The sequence below is a fragment of the Mandrillus leucophaeus genome, unplaced genomic scaffold (genome assembly GCF_000951045.1).
Source record: "Mandrillus leucophaeus isolate KB7577 unplaced genomic scaffold, Mleu.le_1.0 Scaffold979, whole genome shotgun sequence".
Lineage (NCBI taxonomy): Eukaryota > Metazoa > Chordata > Mammalia > Primates > Cercopithecidae > Mandrillus > Mandrillus leucophaeus.
Genome location: NW_012110685.1, coordinates 20,167 through 38,688, shown reverse-complemented (window position 1 = coordinate 38,688; position 18,522 = coordinate 20,167). Strand labels below are relative to the sequence as shown.

At 39.8% G+C, this 18,522-nt stretch overlaps 1 protein-coding gene across 1 annotated transcript in view; it reads right to left on the bottom strand.

Annotated features, from left to right (window-relative positions):
* The window catches only part of LOC105532641 (opioid-binding protein/cell adhesion molecule-like), a 219,360-nt gene that overhangs the window by 191,295 nt on the left and 9,543 nt on the right, over positions 1-18,522 (bottom strand). Inside the window, exon 2 of the mRNA XM_011970826.1 lies at positions 15,521-15,674. Within this exon, the coding sequence (XP_011826216.1) occupies positions 15,521-15,674 (154 nt within the window). The remainder of the gene's footprint in view (positions 1-15,520; positions 15,675-18,522) is intronic.

Here is an 18,522-nt window from a genome sequence, read left to right as displayed (position 1 = left end):
TTTGTTTGTTTGTTTGTTTGTTTGACATGAGGCCTTACTCTGTTGCCCAGACTGGAGTGCAGTGGTGTGATCACGGCTTATTGCAGCCTCGAACTTTTGAGTACAAGTGATCCTCTCGTCTCAGCCTCCTGAGAAACTGGGACTACAGGCACGTGCCACTGTGCCAGGATAATTTTTTATTTTTTATGGAATTGTGGGTCTTGCTTTGTTGCTTATGCAACACAGTCTTAAACTCCTGACTCAATCAATCCTTTCACCTTCGCTTCTCAAAGTGCTGGGATTACAGTTATGAGTCACTGAGCCCAGCCATAGGCTGATTATTTATTTATTTATTGAAACAGAGTTTTGCTCTTGTTGCCCAGGCTGGAGTGCAATGGTGTGATCTCAGCTCACTGCAACCTCCTCCTCCCGGGTTCAAGAGATTTTCTTGCCCCAGCCTCCCGAGTAGCTGGGATTACAGGCACGCACCACCACGCCTAGCTAATTTTTGTATTTTTAGTAGAGACGGGGTTTCCCCATGTTGATGAGGCTGGTCTCAAACTCTAGACCTCAGGTGATCCGCCCACCTCAGCCTCCCAAAGTGCTGGGATTACAGGCATGAGCCACCGTGCCCAGCCCATAGGCTGATTTTTTTTTATAGTTCACCAGTACAGTATTGTGTAAGCGTTTCCAAACAAGAAAGAACTTAGGAAATGCAGCATCTAAGAATAAAACCCTACATAATTACAAAATTTAGTGTATTAATTCAAAAATCAAAATAAGTAACTTGACAATATAGAAGACAAGATTTAAAAAAAAAAACACAGATGGTTAAGTAAGGGCCATTTAAAAAATTATGGGAACTTGTGGCTAAAGAACAAAATAAGGAGTTTATATACCTGAATATATACACATAAAATTAACAGATATCAAGTAGAGGTAGGAGCAAAGATAGGGTAAAATGCAAATATAATAGTGTCGTCATCTTCACTGAAGTCAATCAATTGATGCTACTTAAATTTAAAGCATTTTTTTATTAAAAAGGAGACCTAGATACAGGAAAGCCAATCTATTAATGATTTTCACAATCTCTTAACAGTAGAGGGATATTTTAAGACCTAATATGTTTATTTGAAGGTCAATTATTCCTTTATTTGCACTTAAATTTCTTTTTTCTTTGATAAATTTAAGTGATCAATGCATTAATACTTTTATTAAAAATAAAATATGATTTTAATTTCATAAAGCATAATAATGCATTAATCTACAGAGCTAGCTAGTTAGCTGGATTCTGTTTATGTGTGTACTGCTCTCTGTAGACAGAGACAACTGCGTGTAATGTGGTTACAGAACTGGGCTCCCTGAGAAGAGTGAGGATGATCAGATTCCAAAATAATAGTTAATAGATTATAGGATTCTCAAATAATACAGGCCAGGTAACAGTTGTAAAATAAAAACTTCAGACAAATTAAATCTAACAGAATTTAACTGGGCAAAGAATGACTTGCAAATTGGCAAGCCCCCAGAGCCAAAATAAGTTCAGCGTGCCTCTGTGCCTGTCACATGGTTAGATAACATTTATCGACAGAAAACAGAAAGTGGCATACAGAAAACTAAAGTGAGGTATGGAAGCAGCTGGACTGGTGACACCTAAGTGTTTGCCTTATTTGAACAGCTGGCTGCCTATGACTGGCCCAGCCTTCATAGGCTGTGATTGGCTGACTTGTTATGAGAGTAGGTTACAGTCTGTCTACACATCCAGTTGACTTATGGTTCACTGTGTATGGAGACATCTTTAGGTCAATCCTAAATTATGTAAGGAGGCAGCTTTGGGTTAAATTTAATTTAACAATTCTCCACTTTTGGTCAACCTCTCAATTTTGAGAGGCTGGCCAAAACTTTAGGCATTGATGTCACTCTGTCTCATTCATAAATGGACTATTTGGTCTCAAACTCTACTGGGAAGTAGCAGAACAGAGGGTTTTGTAAGATGGGAGCAAGGAAATAGACAGCAGAACAAAACAAATACTGATAGGTTAATATTTGGTTACTTAAGGTTACTTTTTGGAAAGGTTAGAGAAGAGGGACTTCCTTATGTTAGAATTTCTTGTTTTCAGAAGAAAAAAAAAAGAAAAAAAACTGGTCTCTTTTGGGATTTATCTGCTTCCTTAACATTTCAGTTTGATTACTTGACATTTAGCATGAATGACTCCATTTTGGCTTTGTCTGGCCTGTCATGGCCTAGTGCATAAGCTCAGTCCAAAACAATAGCCCTGATAATTTTGTTTAACACCGTGATAAGTCATCAAAATCAAGATGGGGCAATTGTCACAATGAGTGACAATATTTAAGTGTCACTAAGGATGGGTCAAATTTTTCAAGACTTACGGGACGAAAACATGATGTACTTAGAGTCAAGAGAGATGAGTTCTTCTTAATTTGTACAATCTAAAGAAATCAGGGACAGGTTATCAGGAGTCTGAGGATAGTTACCACAATCAAAACTTACTATCTCTTGTCCAGTTTCTGGATCTTAAATAGTTTTAAGACTCAGAATCAATTGCAGGAAAGAGAGTTGGCCAAGATATTCAATAGAAATTCCTTCATTCCTTCCTAAAGGGACTGAAAACCATTTTCTCAAACATCCACACATTTGGAAAGGGGTAAGTTGTTGGATGTAGAATCTGAATTGACATTGTTACAGAGGATTCAAAGTATCATCACACCTGCTTTCTGAAGGGAGGTGTAGGGGAGACAGATGGCTTCCTTTCCCATACCTTGCGAGGGTGGGGACGCTGAGTCCACAGACCCACAGGAGGATCCCACAGGAGGAACATCTCAGTTTCCAAATGTACAATAGGACGAACACTGCCCCCACATTTTTTCATTTGCTTATTAACAGCTACCATAGTGGGGAAGGCCAAGTGGAAATCTTTGTACATGTACTCCATCCCTAACCAAACCAGCAATTAAAAAAAAAAAAAATGAAACTGCATCTGAAATTCTCTATTCCTGAGACTTAAAGAAATGTGATATTTCCTTGTTATATCCCCATGCACCTCTGAAATTTTTCTTTCTCCTACACAAGTCAGATAGGTCATGGGTGATTACAGTGGACTGTCACAAACTTAACCAAGTAGTAACTCTCATTCCACCTGCTGTGCCAGATGCGGTATCTCTGCCAGAGCAGATTAAAACAGACTGTGGGGCTTGTTATGTGGTCAGTGATATACTGAATGCATCCTTTTCCTTTTCTATCAGAAGGGAAAATCAGAAGCATTTTGTATACTCCTGGGATGAACAATAATGTGCATTTATGATTCGTCCCAGGGCTATGACAACTCTCCAGCTTTCTGACATATTCCAAAGGGACACAGACTGCCTGGACACTTGGTAGAATATGACATTAATCTACTATATTGATGACACTGTGCTAAATAGAACAGATGAGCAAGGAGTAGCAAGTACATTGGAGGCTCTGATAAGATGTATTTACTCCACAGAGAAGGAATGAACCCTGCAAAGACTCAGAGGTGTACAATACCATGAAATTTTTGGGGATTCAGTAGTCTACAACATTCTAAGACAGCCTCTCAAAAATAAAGAACAAATTATTGCATTTCATGCTTCCCATCACTAATAAAGAAGCACAAGGCTTGGGAGCCCTCTGCAGGCTCTGGAGGCAGAATATTATGCATTCGGGCATACTAATATGATTTGTTTACTGGGTGACATAGAAGTTGGGAGCCTTTGTTGACTGAGATCCAGAATAGAAAGCTGCTCTGCAGCCAGTCCGGGCTACAGTGCAAGCATTCCTGATGCATAGGCCAAATGACCAACAGACTCAATGATACTGGAGTTAACTAGCATGGGGAAAAGACACAGAGTGAAGCTTATAGCAAGCACTAAGAGAAGAATCTCCACAAAGACTTTGAGGGGTTTGGAAAAGGACATCACATCTCCGACAGAGAGCTATACATCATTCACAAAGCAACATCAATAATATTAGGTGGTTCGGGAAGAGACAAACTATCTGCTTACAAGACATCAAATGACCGTGTAATCAGAGCTGTCCGTCATGGTCTGGATTCTTCAGACACATCAGGTCATAAGACTGGGCAGCCCAATAGCAAACCATCAGTGGATTAAGCAAAGCCGTGGTCCGCGGACACAGGAGGCTGCACAATCAGTTGGCACATGTACAAGCTGTCCATCACGACTGCAAATGTGCCTCTCCCTCAGCCCACACCAGTGAAGCTGAGGATGTGACCAGGTGTTGGAGGACAAAGGACTTGCTCTATTCATGGGTGAGCCTGAGTATGTTCTTCAGTGATAGGGCATCCTTCACAATATTGCCTTGAGCTGGAGCATGCATTTTACAACTACGGGGGCACAGCCATGAACATAGGGCCATGAGAATTCTATGATTCTACCACATTCTAAGCTTTTCTAAAGCTCCTCCCCTCATGGAATTGTGAGTGGCTTCTTCAAATTGCAGCTGAGGTGTCAACTTGGGGGCAGCACCCTGTGAGAATTCTGTTTTATGGGGCTGGTTTCTCAAGAGGTGAAATGCATCAGTACAGAAACCAGAGGGTGGAAGTAGGAGCAAAACCCTGATTACCATTTACCCCAGTGATTCACTGGGGAAATCTGCTCTTCCTGTTCTTATAACTTCAGGATATGGGTGTAGAGGTTATGGTTCCCAGAGGTGCAGGGCCTCCTTTTGGAGATACAAAACGAGTCCCACCGTACTTTACATTATAGTTGCCACCAGGTCACTTAAAGCTCCTCATGCCATGAGATCAGAAAATCAGAAAAGAAGTCACCACATTGATAGTGACAATTGATTATGATCACCAGGATTCTGATCCTGGTACTTTCACATCATCGGGGCATCAGGTAGGACTATGTCTGGGATCTGGTGGTTCCCTGGGCAACTTTTGATGTTGCATGTCCAGTTTTAATAGTAAATGGACAAATACAGTACCCACATCCTGAACAGATCATAGAAACTAGGCTTCAGACCCCACAGAAATGAGGTTCTTGGTCGACCCACAAGGCCAAGTGTCTAGACCAGCAGAGATGCTGGATGAGATGGGGAGAGTCTAGAACAGGTGTTAGTGGAAGAAAATAAAAATGATCAATCACAGCCTTGTATTGCTACAGCAATGGATTCCACAGTCCATCCCTCTAACCCAGGAAACAAGACCATTCCAAAACTTTTAACAGCTGTTCCTAGATGACTGAAATTCCTCTAAGAAGCAAGCAGATGTGAGCAGCTCTGCTCCAGCCCCTTCTTTAGGGATAATGTACTGTCCCTTGGCTGCCAGGAATACCCACTGACAGTAACTCAGAACTGAATTTCTGTATGGGAATGGCTTTTGCACGTAGGACTTTCATGTGTAAGGCTGGGTCCATTCAGGAGAGAATCCATGGCCAATGTCTAACTGGTTGAGGAAAATGAACGTCTCACCAGGGATTGGCCACAGCTTCGCTTGTAGCCAGGTTCTGGGTCAGCTTCCCTCTCTGTCCAGTTCTGCCTTCTTCACTTCTGTACAGATGTGTCTCCCAGAAGTACTTCCCAATAGACTCTCTGCAAGCAACTCTATCTCAGATTCTGTTTCCAAGCAATGCAATCTAACATAATCTGCCCAAACTTGCATATAACTACAATGCAACACTGAGAAATAAACCTTCATTTTGTTGAGTCTCCATAATTCTGGGATTGTTTATCAGCACGATATAGCCTATCTTGGTTTGCATTTCAGACACAATAAATAATGTCTGTGGATCCTTGAAAGTGAATATAACCTCCATCAGTTATGAAAATTGGGTACAAAGATAGTCTGAAGAATATGCAATCCATCTAATAGTCTGAGTATCATAGATTTTAGAATCAACCAGACAAAAATGCATAGAAACCATTGTTTTACACCAAAACTCCCAACCTCCTCTACACTTTTTAAACCCTCACCCAACACCACCTTAATAAAGAACACTTCGGTATTTGCCTGCAGTTTCCATGTGGATGCTCTATATATCTATATCTATACACACACACACACACACACACACACACACATATACACACACACATATATATATATAAAGTAGCCCATTGAACATTTCTATTGTTATTTTTTCATTCAACCAATGTTTATTTACTGTTTATTTTGTACCACATACTAAGAACTAGAATTATCTAGCTGAGATTAGCTGAATCTTGATCCCTGTCCTCATGGAGCATCAAACAAACAAGTGAGTGAGTGAATAGAAACTTTCAGATTCTGAAAATTGCTACACTGGAAAGTAACATGTTGCTATTCAAGACACAAGATAACATATTTTGGACTAGGTGATCAGAGAAGGCTCTCTGAGGAGGTAACATTTAAGTACAGGTTTGAAGGACCAGTTGAAGCACCAGGCAAAGTCTGGGTGTTCTAGGCCACTAGGATACAGTGGAGAGGGACTTCTCATTTGTAAGCTTAACCCAGGAGGAGAGAATAGGAGAATGGGCAGAGTGACTGGAGCATAGCTAAGAAGAAGAAAAATGGAGCAAGATGAATTTGAAAGGAAGTCTCTTTTGCGGGGGAGAAATTTTCCTTAGATATTTTTGCTGGGAAGTTGTTAACTTTTTTCTGTTAAGGGCAAGACAGAGTAAATAGTACAGTCTGAGCATCATATGCTGTTTCTGTAGCTTATTCTTCTTCATGTTTTTAAACAACACTTGAAAATGTAAAACTGTCCTTGGCTCACGGGCAGTGGGCTGGGTTTGGCCAGCTGGGCTTGGTTTGCTGAACCCTCACCTGAGTGAGATTGGTGTGTTTCTATTTATGGGCAATGTACATCTTTTAACGACCTTCTTTCCCTCTTTGCCTCAGGAATCAGGAAACTCACAGCTGAACTCCTATCTTATTAGTTCTGCAGGGCTTTATAACATTTATTTGAATACATAAACTTCATATTCTTAAAATTCAAATTTTATTTCTTGATATATATTATATGCATAATAAAGAGGTTTGGATTTAAAATTTATTTTATGTCTTTCTGTAACCTACTTCAAATATTTTCTGAATAAAATGAACATGGGTAAATGAATGGAAGAATGAACAAATCTAAGACTAAAACAAAGTGCCTCCTCCAAGACCACATCTACAGTGTGTAGTACAAGACCACATCTACAGTGTGTAGTACAAGACCACATCTACACAGTATGTAGTACAAGACCACATCTACAGTGTGTAGTACAAGACCACATCTACACAGTGTGTAGTACAAGACCACATCTACACAGTGTGTAGTACAAGACCACATCTACACAGTGTGTAGTACAAGACCACATCTACACAGTATGTAGTACAAGACCACATCTACAGTGTGTAGTACAAGACCACATCTACAGTGTGTAGTACAAGACCACATCTACACAGTGTGTAGTACAAGACCACATCTACAGTGTGTAGTACAAGACCACATCTACAGTGTGTAGTACAAGACCACATCTACGTGTGTAGTGCGAGACCACATCTACAGTGTGCAGTACAGTGTTCATTTCACGGAAATGAAGAAAATGGATATCTGAAGCAGATCGTTTAATCATCAGTCATAGCTTTCATGTTGGTAATATCAATAACAAGAACCAGAGAAATCATGATTTTTCAGCATCTGTGGTTTATAAGGCCATGTTATGAATGCTTTACATGGACTGTTTTATTTAAAATTCTCAAGATCCCCATGAGGTAGGTAAAATTCATGTTTTACAGATAAAGTAAAACAGCTTAGAAAGCTTACTTGGCACTTCAGTGGAATGCAGGTTTTCGTGGCTCCAAAGTCTCTGCTCTTAACCATGCCTCTACGTGAATTAAACAAATGGCACACATGCATGACACCAGCATAAACAATAGAGCAGTTAAGCGGTGACCAGCGTCCCAATGTGGGCCACTGTCCAACACATTAACATCCCTTTGTGTGCTCTGCCTGCCGGGAGCCCTTTCCTCCTGGAGATTCTGGTTTCCTTGCAAATTTATCTGACAGCTTGCCGAACACTAAACACACTTTTTAATAAATGTATATTTTTTAAGTTTATAAGGCTAAGGTAATTATCTCAGCACTTCCCATAATTCTCTAGAAGAACCAATATCTTCCAGAAACCTTTGAAAAACAACTATTTAAAACCAATTTCCCCTAGATCTTAGATTGTCTGTATTTCTCCTCCCTTCCCTCTTCTCTCCTGCTCAAATTTGCACAAAGCAAGATTGTTGTTCAATAAGAATCTCTCTCCTTCTGTTAGTTATCCCCAGCCTGAGGCTGTATAATCTCCTACATGTGATGCTACAATCATCGCCCCTTTTGGAGTTGCTGTGGAAATGATTATGGCGCCACAGACAGGGACGGGTGTGAGGAGAGCACTTTGGAGAAATGCAGATCCTTGAACCAGGCAGGTGCTCTTAATCCCAAAGACTGGGAGTCTAGACACGAAGCCATTTTCTCTCTCTCTCAAGAAATGTATTTCATATACCAAGTGGTTCTTAAATTAAACACTAAGAAATCTGCTTCATTACTTGTAGAGTAAAAGAGGAACTGCTCTTTGTACTTTTTATGTTTGACCTTTCCATCAATTTCCTTTAGCAATATTAAGTACCTGATTCTCCAAGTTCTAAGAGGTTGGATACATGGCACCAGGATCTGATGATCTAATCACGGGATTAGGGAGTTTGTCACTCTGAATTTTAATACCCCACTGTGCTGAGAAATTTTCACATCGCCTTGAGCAAGCGAGTTCATCTCTCTGTCTCAGTCTCCTCATCTTTAAAATGGGAAGAGTAAGGATTGTGTTTCCATAGGCACCTATGAGGATTAATTACTTAAAATAAATGAAATGTTACGTCGATGCTCAGTGCAGTATTATTTTGTGGTTTATCGGAGAAATAAAAGGAAACACCGTCCCTGCATCTCTGAGAAACGTTAGCACATACACATTTCACTAGAGACATTTATGTGTTCGTGTGTGTATAAAGATAGGAAGAAAGATGGATGGGTAAACAGATTGATACTATATAGTGGGGATAAAGCTGTGCCCAGCTTTGCAGTGTAGCAATCAAACGTGATGTACTCAGGTGAAGAACAGGCAGCGAGAGGAGATGAACACTGGGGGAAAAAAGCACAGATTCTGTTTCTAGGCAAGTGTCCTTAATAGTAAAAAATGAGACAGTAGAAATACAGAAAATGTGTGTGATATAAACAGAGTTGTTTCCAAATAGAAAGCTATACGAGGAGCAATATCAACTCATCAAGTCAAAGTGAGACAGAAGCCTCTCTCTACGCTTTGTCTAAGTGAGGAATATTTTCCAAAGGTCTAGGGAGCCACAAGCTACCTTTCAAAGTGTGCATTTTTTGTGGGCGTATCGGCACACGCATGGGCAAGTGGAGGCATTGTGAGAGATGGACCAGTTCGTTGCTGTACCTTGGGGCCTGAGGGAGGGGTGTATAGGGGAAGAGATCTGTGGGGAAAAATTAATAACCTAGCCTAGGATAAGCCAGGGTACCTGGCTGGTATCTGGAAAAAAGATGGAGAATATAGGGATCCAAGTTACCTTAATATGTGAGAGACAGCAAAGGGCCGGGGACCTCAACTGCTGGAATACTGGTGACTGTCCAGGCCTAGGATTTGCCAAGACGTCGAGCTGTCTGATGCATATAAACTAGTGGTTTGCCTTGCTGGGTGGGTGACTGGGTCCTCCAGTGAGTGAGCATGCCTATAGCAAGAGACCTGCAGTGCAGGACCTCCTGGACATGCTTGGCTTAAGCTTTCTGAACACAGCCAGGGTTTGTAGACCAGAGCTCATTCTTGGTTACATAGGTACCTGCACTCATTGTATGTTTCCCCAAAGAAAGGAGTGGTCCAGAATGTACAAAGATCAAAGGAAGACCCACCCAAATCACAAATGATTGATGACCAACCTCTTGGTCTAAGACCTAGTAATTCTCTGTGCCTGGAATGTAGTGAAGCCCCCAAAATAATTGCTTGTTTATTCACCTAAGAGTTACTGATTTTCCATTCTGTTGTAGGTGTCAGGCAAACAGCAATCCATAGAACAGACTGCCTTTCTCTTCAAGGAGAGAGCATGTGCATGGAGTTCTGGAGAGTGAGAAATGGAAAAAAGCACTGGGAGACATAAATAGAAATGACAATAATTTTAGACAGTGATGGGGGTAATTAAGAAAGTAAAAGACTATAAAGGAGTATGAGGTGTCTGAAGTCTGGGCAAGAAAGTCAGGGCAGGCGTGCAGGAAAACATGGCACTGGGCAGGAGCCTGTGTGAAGGTCTGGGAGGAGAACATTCCAGGCAGACTGAAGAGCAAGTTCAACAGCCCCCCAGAGGGAAACAGCTTGGCGAATTCAAGGACCAGCAAGGATATCGGTGTGGCTGGGAGAGGCAGCTGTGGAGGAGAGCAGTAGAAGGTGAAGTGGTGGAAGTAGGCAGGGGCACCTCACTCAGTTTCCTGTAGACCATGGCAAGGAGTCTGCACTGTATTCCAAACACAGTGAGACCACATTCGAGAATCTCACTGTGAAATAGTAAAATATGTAGCCTTGTTCATATTTAAAGAAGAGGTCTGCTTGCAGTGTTGAAAACGGATGGAGGTGGAAGCTGGGCAGAAAAAGTTACAGAGAAAAAGAGGCCAGCCAGCAGACTGAGTAGATCCGGAGAGAGATCATTGAGATCATTGTAGCACTAGACATGGGAGAGAAATGGCGAGAACTGAGATGAAGCTTAGAGGTACAGCTAACAGAACCACCTGTGGCTTGGGTAAGAGAATAAAGATGACTCCTAGGATTAGTTGAGCAAAGAATAAATTAATCAATTAATGGTTACAACAACTAATTAATTAATTAGTGATACTCGTCCTGTAACCATGAAAAATCAATTCTAGGAGAAAGAATTATTTAATGGATTAAAGGAAAAAATGATGATCATAATGATTATCATTTTAAGAGGATTTGCTGGTGCTAAAGAGTGCACCAAGTATGTAAACATATTGTCTCATTCAATTTTATCATAACAGTAATGAAGAAAGTTGTATGTCACTGCAAGCTTAGAAAGATTAACAAATTTGATTAATGCCACACAAATAATAAAGAGAAAAACAGGGATGTGTGCCCCCATCTGTCTGTGTTCTTAGCTATGATTTTGTTCTGCTTCACCATCTATAAGCCTACAAAGCAACCTCCAAAGGGGCTGTGAGTAAATGCCAACCTACCTGAGATGAAGATTCTTTACCCTTGAGACAAAAAGACACATTAAAAAGAAAATACATAAGGTCATAAGTGCTGAAGTAGATAATATTGTTAAATAATATTGAAATGACATTTTTCACTTACAGATTTGCCAACAATATTTTTAAAGAATAATATTTTAAATATTATTTAAATTAGATATTACAATTTAAATATTTAAATATTATTTAAATATCATTTAATACTTAAATAATATTAATACTTAAATAATATTTAAATAATAACATCCAGTCCTGGAGCAGATATGGAGATACTGCTATCCGATGCTGTCAATAAATCACTAAATTTCTTAAAATATATGCATGAGAAAAGATTGAGAAGACTATAGCAACAGCTATAACAATGAGATAATCGAGTAATAATGTGTGTATATTTAAAATATATTGAGATATATGCTTTTATAATTTTAAAATTACCATTGACATTCAACCCTTTTGTAATAATTTTTATATCTATACATTTCTAATTCAAAAATAATTTTGGGTCAAATTTTGAATACCATATTCATTTCACAATGCAATACATACCACATAGCTAGGTACAGGGAGAAAAAAGCATAAGTTTTCAAAAGGATGGGCTGGTTTTAACTCAAGAGAGTCTGTTGGCCAAGGATGAATGTCCAATTATATCACCGTGTCCAAAACAGGTATGAAAATCTAAGCTGGTCAAGTCTGGGGGAAAATAACAAACGGTCTGATCTTCATGAATGAATGAATCAATCCATCAATTGAGTCCAATGCACTTATTTTATACATAAAACCTAAGTCCACACTACTAGTTAACAGCAGAGCCAGAATTACACATGATGTTTCTTACTACTCAGATTTCCCAACCCCAAGTTCAAGGCAGATATGCTCTATTTCAAGGCATGTGGGTAATACAAAATTAAATCAAAATTTAAAAATCATCATTGAGTTGTTGGGCTACATTTTGACCTCTATTGGAAAGTATTATTTTCAAGGTATGTAATCAGAGTTCTGTCTCTCAGTGAATTTTGTCTCTCTGTGAACTGAGAGACTGTTTCTGCTGGTGATGATGGCTGCTGTCTGAGGCTGTGCTGCAGTTTGTGAGAGAGCTGAGAAAAGGGTGGTACATCAGGAAAGGGGAGGAGGAGGTGGGGGAGGTAGGGAAAAGGCATATTGAGAACATGATCCAGGGAGTGGAGGATTTTAAAAAGTAAATTTAAAAATATAGCACGTTGTGCAAGTAATAATATTTCTACAGAAATGATAGTGGAATGGAATGGGCCCAGCATCACATAATAAATGTGTCCCCGTCCTGCGGCATGAAAATCTGTGGGCAAGTTATTAACAAGCAGATGGTCCTCTCCAACACCTGTCTGTACCACAACACTTTTACTTTCTTTTTTTCCCTTTTGCTGAATTGCAAGTTTCCATTAATGAAAACTCTGAAGAATCTGAAACCTATTTCAGCCCTGGGAGCTGCCTGTAGACAATCAACTACAGTACTGGAAAGGTAAAGGCATTTGGGGGAGATGGGGCATGTGCTGATTTCACAGACTCCACAGAACTCTCTGAGCCCCAGAATTAGGACCTGTGCATCCAGAACAAAATAGCAATTTTCGTCCATGACGTTTAAAGGTCTTGGAGGAAATCAACACCAGCACTTAAGCTGTTAAAGCTCAGGGCATCAGTAAGGTGTGGCAGAGGCATCGGTCATAGAAGTTTTTAATTGGCTTGCTTTCTTGGGCTATGTCAAATCTGTGTTTATGTTGCTTATCTCTGGGATGACAAGGGTTGGATCAGCTAAGAGCCATGGACAGCATATGCCTAAATTTGATTTGGTTGTAAATCAAACTAGCTTTTTCTAACAGGTACTTACCCTCTATTGTATTTGGCTACAAATTTCAATGAGTAAGTGATACATTGTTTTAGTTAAAAGAAGTAGCTTTGGAATCAGTTAGATCTGGATACTGTGCAGACTTAACCACTTGGCTGTGTGACAGTGAGCAAGCAATTCAACCTCCCAGAGACTGGATTTTCACATACATGACATAATCATGTCATGTCCATAGTGGCTTTGTACAGACTGAATGAGAAAATAAAGGTAAAGTGCTTATGATAATGCCTGACACAGAGTTAAATAATCAATAAAATTTGGCTACTATTATTATTGTCATTATTATGCTTGGACAAAGCGTCAGTTGCAAAAATGCCTAAGAGGCCAGATGGTTTTGAATAGACATATGTCTGTCCTATCTACATTTTTATTTTTATGTGTCTCCCTCTTTTCCTCTTTTTCTTTATTTTTGTTTGTTTGTTTAACAAAAACTGCCAGTTGGAGTTCTGCCTTATAGCTTTGTTTCTGAACATTTATTCTAGGAAGACAAAACATCTCTTAATTTTTTTATTGGGGCCAGTAAGGAAAGAAACACAGAAAGGGAGAAAATGACAGACAGAGGAGTTTGCATATACGCCCACCGCTAGACCCCGAGGACTAGAGCAAAAACCTCTAAGGACGTGCTCTGCTGAGGGTTGTGTTGTGTTTATGTGAAACAGTTTGTAGACAACAGATCTAGGAGGTGGGGAGGAGGAGGGGTAATCTGCTTCTGTGATTAGCAGACTTGTTACCTAAACTGAAGAGGGCTCCTAGTCTTGGGGAAAACTCTCTTCTTTACTCTTAATTCCTAAGCACCATATCTGTCTTTCCCAAAGTATGTAAAAATGACCTTTGGTTGAAAAAGCATAGCAAAATGGAGCACAGGAATTGGCTTCCCATTGAAATAGGTATGCCATAAATTGACTAGATTGTTTAAGAGCATCCTAGAGGGTGTAATCCTTCCTTTCAGGTAGCTGAGCTACAGCGGATATTTTTGCTTACACAGATATCTACAGCATACCTCCTTGAAGCACTTGAATTTCTAGCAGCTAGATCACCACCCTCACCCCCACCCTGCTCCTTCTCTGATATAGAATCTATGTAGACAGCAAATAACATTTCTTGAGAAACCACCCTTTTGGCTAAATATAGAACACAAGACATGTCTACTCATAGAGTTTGATAATATTTAAAAATCAAAGAAAGAGAAAGAACCACCATGCCACTTTCTTTGTGAACTCTAAACTGTTATCTTTCTATTCTTCTAGGAACCTTCTGCAGCTACCTCAGCTTAAAAACAGCTTGATTTAGACTTTATTACTACTCCATTTCGCAACATGCTATGTGCAAAGGTATTAAATAATGAAGACATATTCTCTCACTGTTGAATATGATGAATAAAGCTGAAATGAAATAGGATAACACAAAGGCATTTAGAAGAGACTGTTTAACCTGTCTCTAAAGGCTTTTAACATATGGCTGGCATATATCTGCTTGCCCGAGATGATTCTGACGATCTTACTGGCCTCTTATTCTTGACTCTTTACTGCTAACAAGCTTTGGAATAGCCCCAAGCTTTATCAGATGCAAGACAAATGAAAGGAAAGATCACATTTCAGTCAGGGCTTTGATCTCCTCAAAGGTTTTGTGGTAATTATTGACAGTGACTACTGATATTATTGATTAACATGAGGCCTGAAAAGCACGAGGTTTACATAGAACACATGAGTGACAATTGTGATGGGAAATGCTGTTATCAGGGTATAACAGGGAAGGCAGGGCTTGACCACGGCTGATCCTCTAGAGCAGATGGCTTCACAGCTGCAGAATTTTTAAATTTGTGCATATAGGATACCCAATATTTGGATAAAATATACAAGGATAAAACACACATAACAAAAATATCCTTTATCTGTGCATGTATGCATGTGATTTAACACATTAAATATATGCATTTTAATGTGCATTGTTTCCTTTTATTCGACATGTTTGACAAGAGTTTTCCTTAATGTGCTCAAGCCTCTACTTGGAATGCCCTCCTGTTTCTTTCCCACTTTACTTGTTTCTTTTTTTTTCAAGACCCAGTTGAAAGGTCATATCTTCCATGAAGCTTTCTCCAACAACTCTCACTCCATTTGTAGTTCCATTCTTTCTCTCATTCTACCAATAGTTATTAAACATATACCAAGTATCAGGCATTGTGGTAGGGGCTTGATGATACAGAGAAAAAGAGACGCAACCCAGTCTTTGCCCACCTGGAATTTGCAGTCTAGTTCTTTTCCATCCTCATATTAGCAATCGCCAACCTCTTTTCTAACATATATTGCCTTTTATTGCTATTTTTGGTATGTGCCTGTTTCAGCTACCATTCATTTCATAATGTTAGTAACAATTAAAAATTACCTTTGCACTGCGACCCCTTGCAGGCCGCCTGGAACGTAGTAGGCTTGCACTGCGACCCCTTGCAGGCCGCCTGGAATGTAGTAGGCTTACACTGCGACCCCTTGCAGGCTGCCTGGAATGTAGTAGGCTTGCACTGCGACCCCTTGCAGGCCGCCTGGAACATAGTAGGCACTCAATGAATTTTCTTTTAAGTCGAGGCATGGGAGACATGCAGATACTCAATATCTCAAACTATTGCAATAATTTCCAAAGCACGCCATTTCTGTAAATTAAATATGCAACTAATAGTCACCATGAAAACAAGTATCAACACATCCTATTTAAGAAAAAAACTATCGTTTTAGTTCTTAGCACTGCCTAGAAAATTTCATCAACACTTTGTAATATTAATCCGAGTAAGTTGGTACATAATGTTTGGTGTATCAAAAAACAGATTTGCACTATAATTTGCTTCTTAGAGAGGCCATGGAGAGAAGTGCAATGAGAATGATCTGCCTCTGAATTTAATACAAATAACTCCCTGATTGATCATCCCTTATACATTGAAATTTGAGTCACTTAATAGTTTTTCTCCCATGGTTGGGTCAATATTTGTGAGCATCTTCTAGTTTATGTGTGTTTTTTTAAAATTTCTCTGCTGAATACTAAAGCTAACCTTTTAAAAATATATATCTTCAATATAACTTGGCTTTTATTTGTGAGGTTGTTCTCTCTCCTTTAGCTTAGTCCTGAGTTTTGAGGAAAAGGCTTTACTAGTTCCATGATCAATTTTATCACTATTCAACAGACAGAAAACCTAAGCCGAGCATGGCCAGGTGCAGTGGCTCATGACTGTAATCCCAGCACTTTGGGAGGCCAAGGTGGGTGGATCACTTGAGGCCAGGAGTTTGAGACCAGCCCGGCCAACACGGTGAAACCCCATCTCTACTACAAATACAAAAATTCGCCAGGCGTGCTGGCATGTGCCTATAATCCCAGCTGCTCGGGAGCGAGGATTCTGTAGTAGGAGAATCACTTGAATCCAGGAGGTGGAGGTTGTAGTGAGCCGAGATTACACTACTGCACTCAGCCTGGGTGACAGACCAAGTCTCTAACTCAAAAATAAAAACTATGGAGGAAGAAGAAGAAGAAGGAGGAGGAGGAGGAGGAGGAGGGAGGAAGGAGGAGGAAGGAGGAGGGAGGAAGGAGAGGAAGAAGGAGAGGAAGGAGAAGGAGGAGGAGAAGGAGTACGAGGAGGAGGAGGAGAAGGAGAAAAAATAGAAGAAGGAGAAGAAGGAGAAGGACAAGGAGGAGAAGGAGAAGAAAGAGAAGGAGAAGAAGGAGAAGGAGAAGGAGGAGGAGGAGGAGAAGGAGGAGAAGGAGAGGAAGAAGGAGAAGGAGGAGAAAGAAGGAGAAGGAGGAGAAGGAGGAGGAGGAGGAGGAGAAGAAGAAGGAGGAAAAGAGAGAAAACCTAAGCCAAGCACAAACCGAAGGTCTCTGACACAAAAATACAACTCCAAATGGCAGGCTCAAATCTCACATTTCTCTTTTTCTGATAGGCGTTGGTGGCATTACCAAAAGGTCAATATAGAAGAAGTCCCGAGTGCGTACACCTAGTTGTACATACAGGAGTCTATAGTTTTGATTTGCATATTTTTTACATGAATGGAATCCTGCTGTACATATTGTTTTGTCATTTGTCTTTTAAAACTTAACACTATTACTATATATTCCTATTTAACAGCATACTGGGCTATTTCATTCTTTTTATCTGCAGCATAATATTCACAGTGAAACTGAGCCATAGCATACTCAAACATTCCCTTTCAGGGGAAAATCAGATTATTCTCTGGGATGCTTTTGGATAATCTCAATCAATGTTTTTCAAACTTATGTAACCGAACTATCATTGTTTTGCCTTTAAATGAAATGTTACAGAGTTCTCCAGAATACAATGCAATCAGTAAAAGAAGATTTGCTCTAGTCAAAGATCAGTTTAAAGGAAGAGGTATAGGCAGGATCTGGAGCACAGCTCTGGGGTGTCTTTCTGAACTGCTAGGTCCCAGGTGCTCCTACAGCAAACTCTAGGCATCTTGACTGAATCCTGGCGCTCCCATGCCATAATTTGGAAAACTCAAAGAACCAGGACAAAAAGCTTAATGGTGCTCTGTTCTAAGAGATAAAGATACCAGACCAACTGGTCAAGAGATCAGAAAAGCCACTCGCTCGGTGGATATGTTTAACCAAATATTTTCGGCCAGACTTCATCTTTACCAAGACGAAGATTCTGTAAGTGACAACACTCTGGAAATAGTCTTCACATAGGCCTAAATGTGGAGGGACCAAAGGCCAGCGTGAGTCTTCCCAGCCTCTCCATGTGGAGTTTCCTTGCTTATCATTTGAGATGACAAGTGGCTGTAGTTTGTTTTGTATGAGAGGGGCTGTAAGAAGATTTTTATTGCAACAAATTTGTCTTCCAAATTACGTTTTTCTTAGGCTAAAAAGAAAAGTACATTTTCAACTCCTATGTACACCGACTGACTAGTCTGCAGCCCTGATGTATGATGTGTGACAACAAGAAAATAATTGGGGACCAAAATCTAATTCAAAATGAGTAGTTTATATAATGTTAAATGGAAACTATAAGAGTAGATAAATACTCAGGTTATTTTTTATAACAGGTAAATTTCTCAACCCTTAAATGTATATCATATTTCATAATTCTTAGTGACTTGTAACTTTCTTATACTTAGGAGATAGTAAATATCTGTTGAATCAAATAGTTAACTTTTTTTTTTTTTTTTTTTTGGTAGAGACACAGTCTCTACATTGCTTAGGCTGGACTTGAACTCCTGGAACTCCTGGGCTCAAGTGATCCTCCCACCTCAGCCTCCTGAGTAGCTGGGATTATGGGATCACAGGCATGAGCCGCCGCACCTGGCTTAAATAGTTAACATTAATACAATTTGTTTTTTGATTGCCAGTGTATAATGTATATACAAATTAAATAATTTGAGGGAATT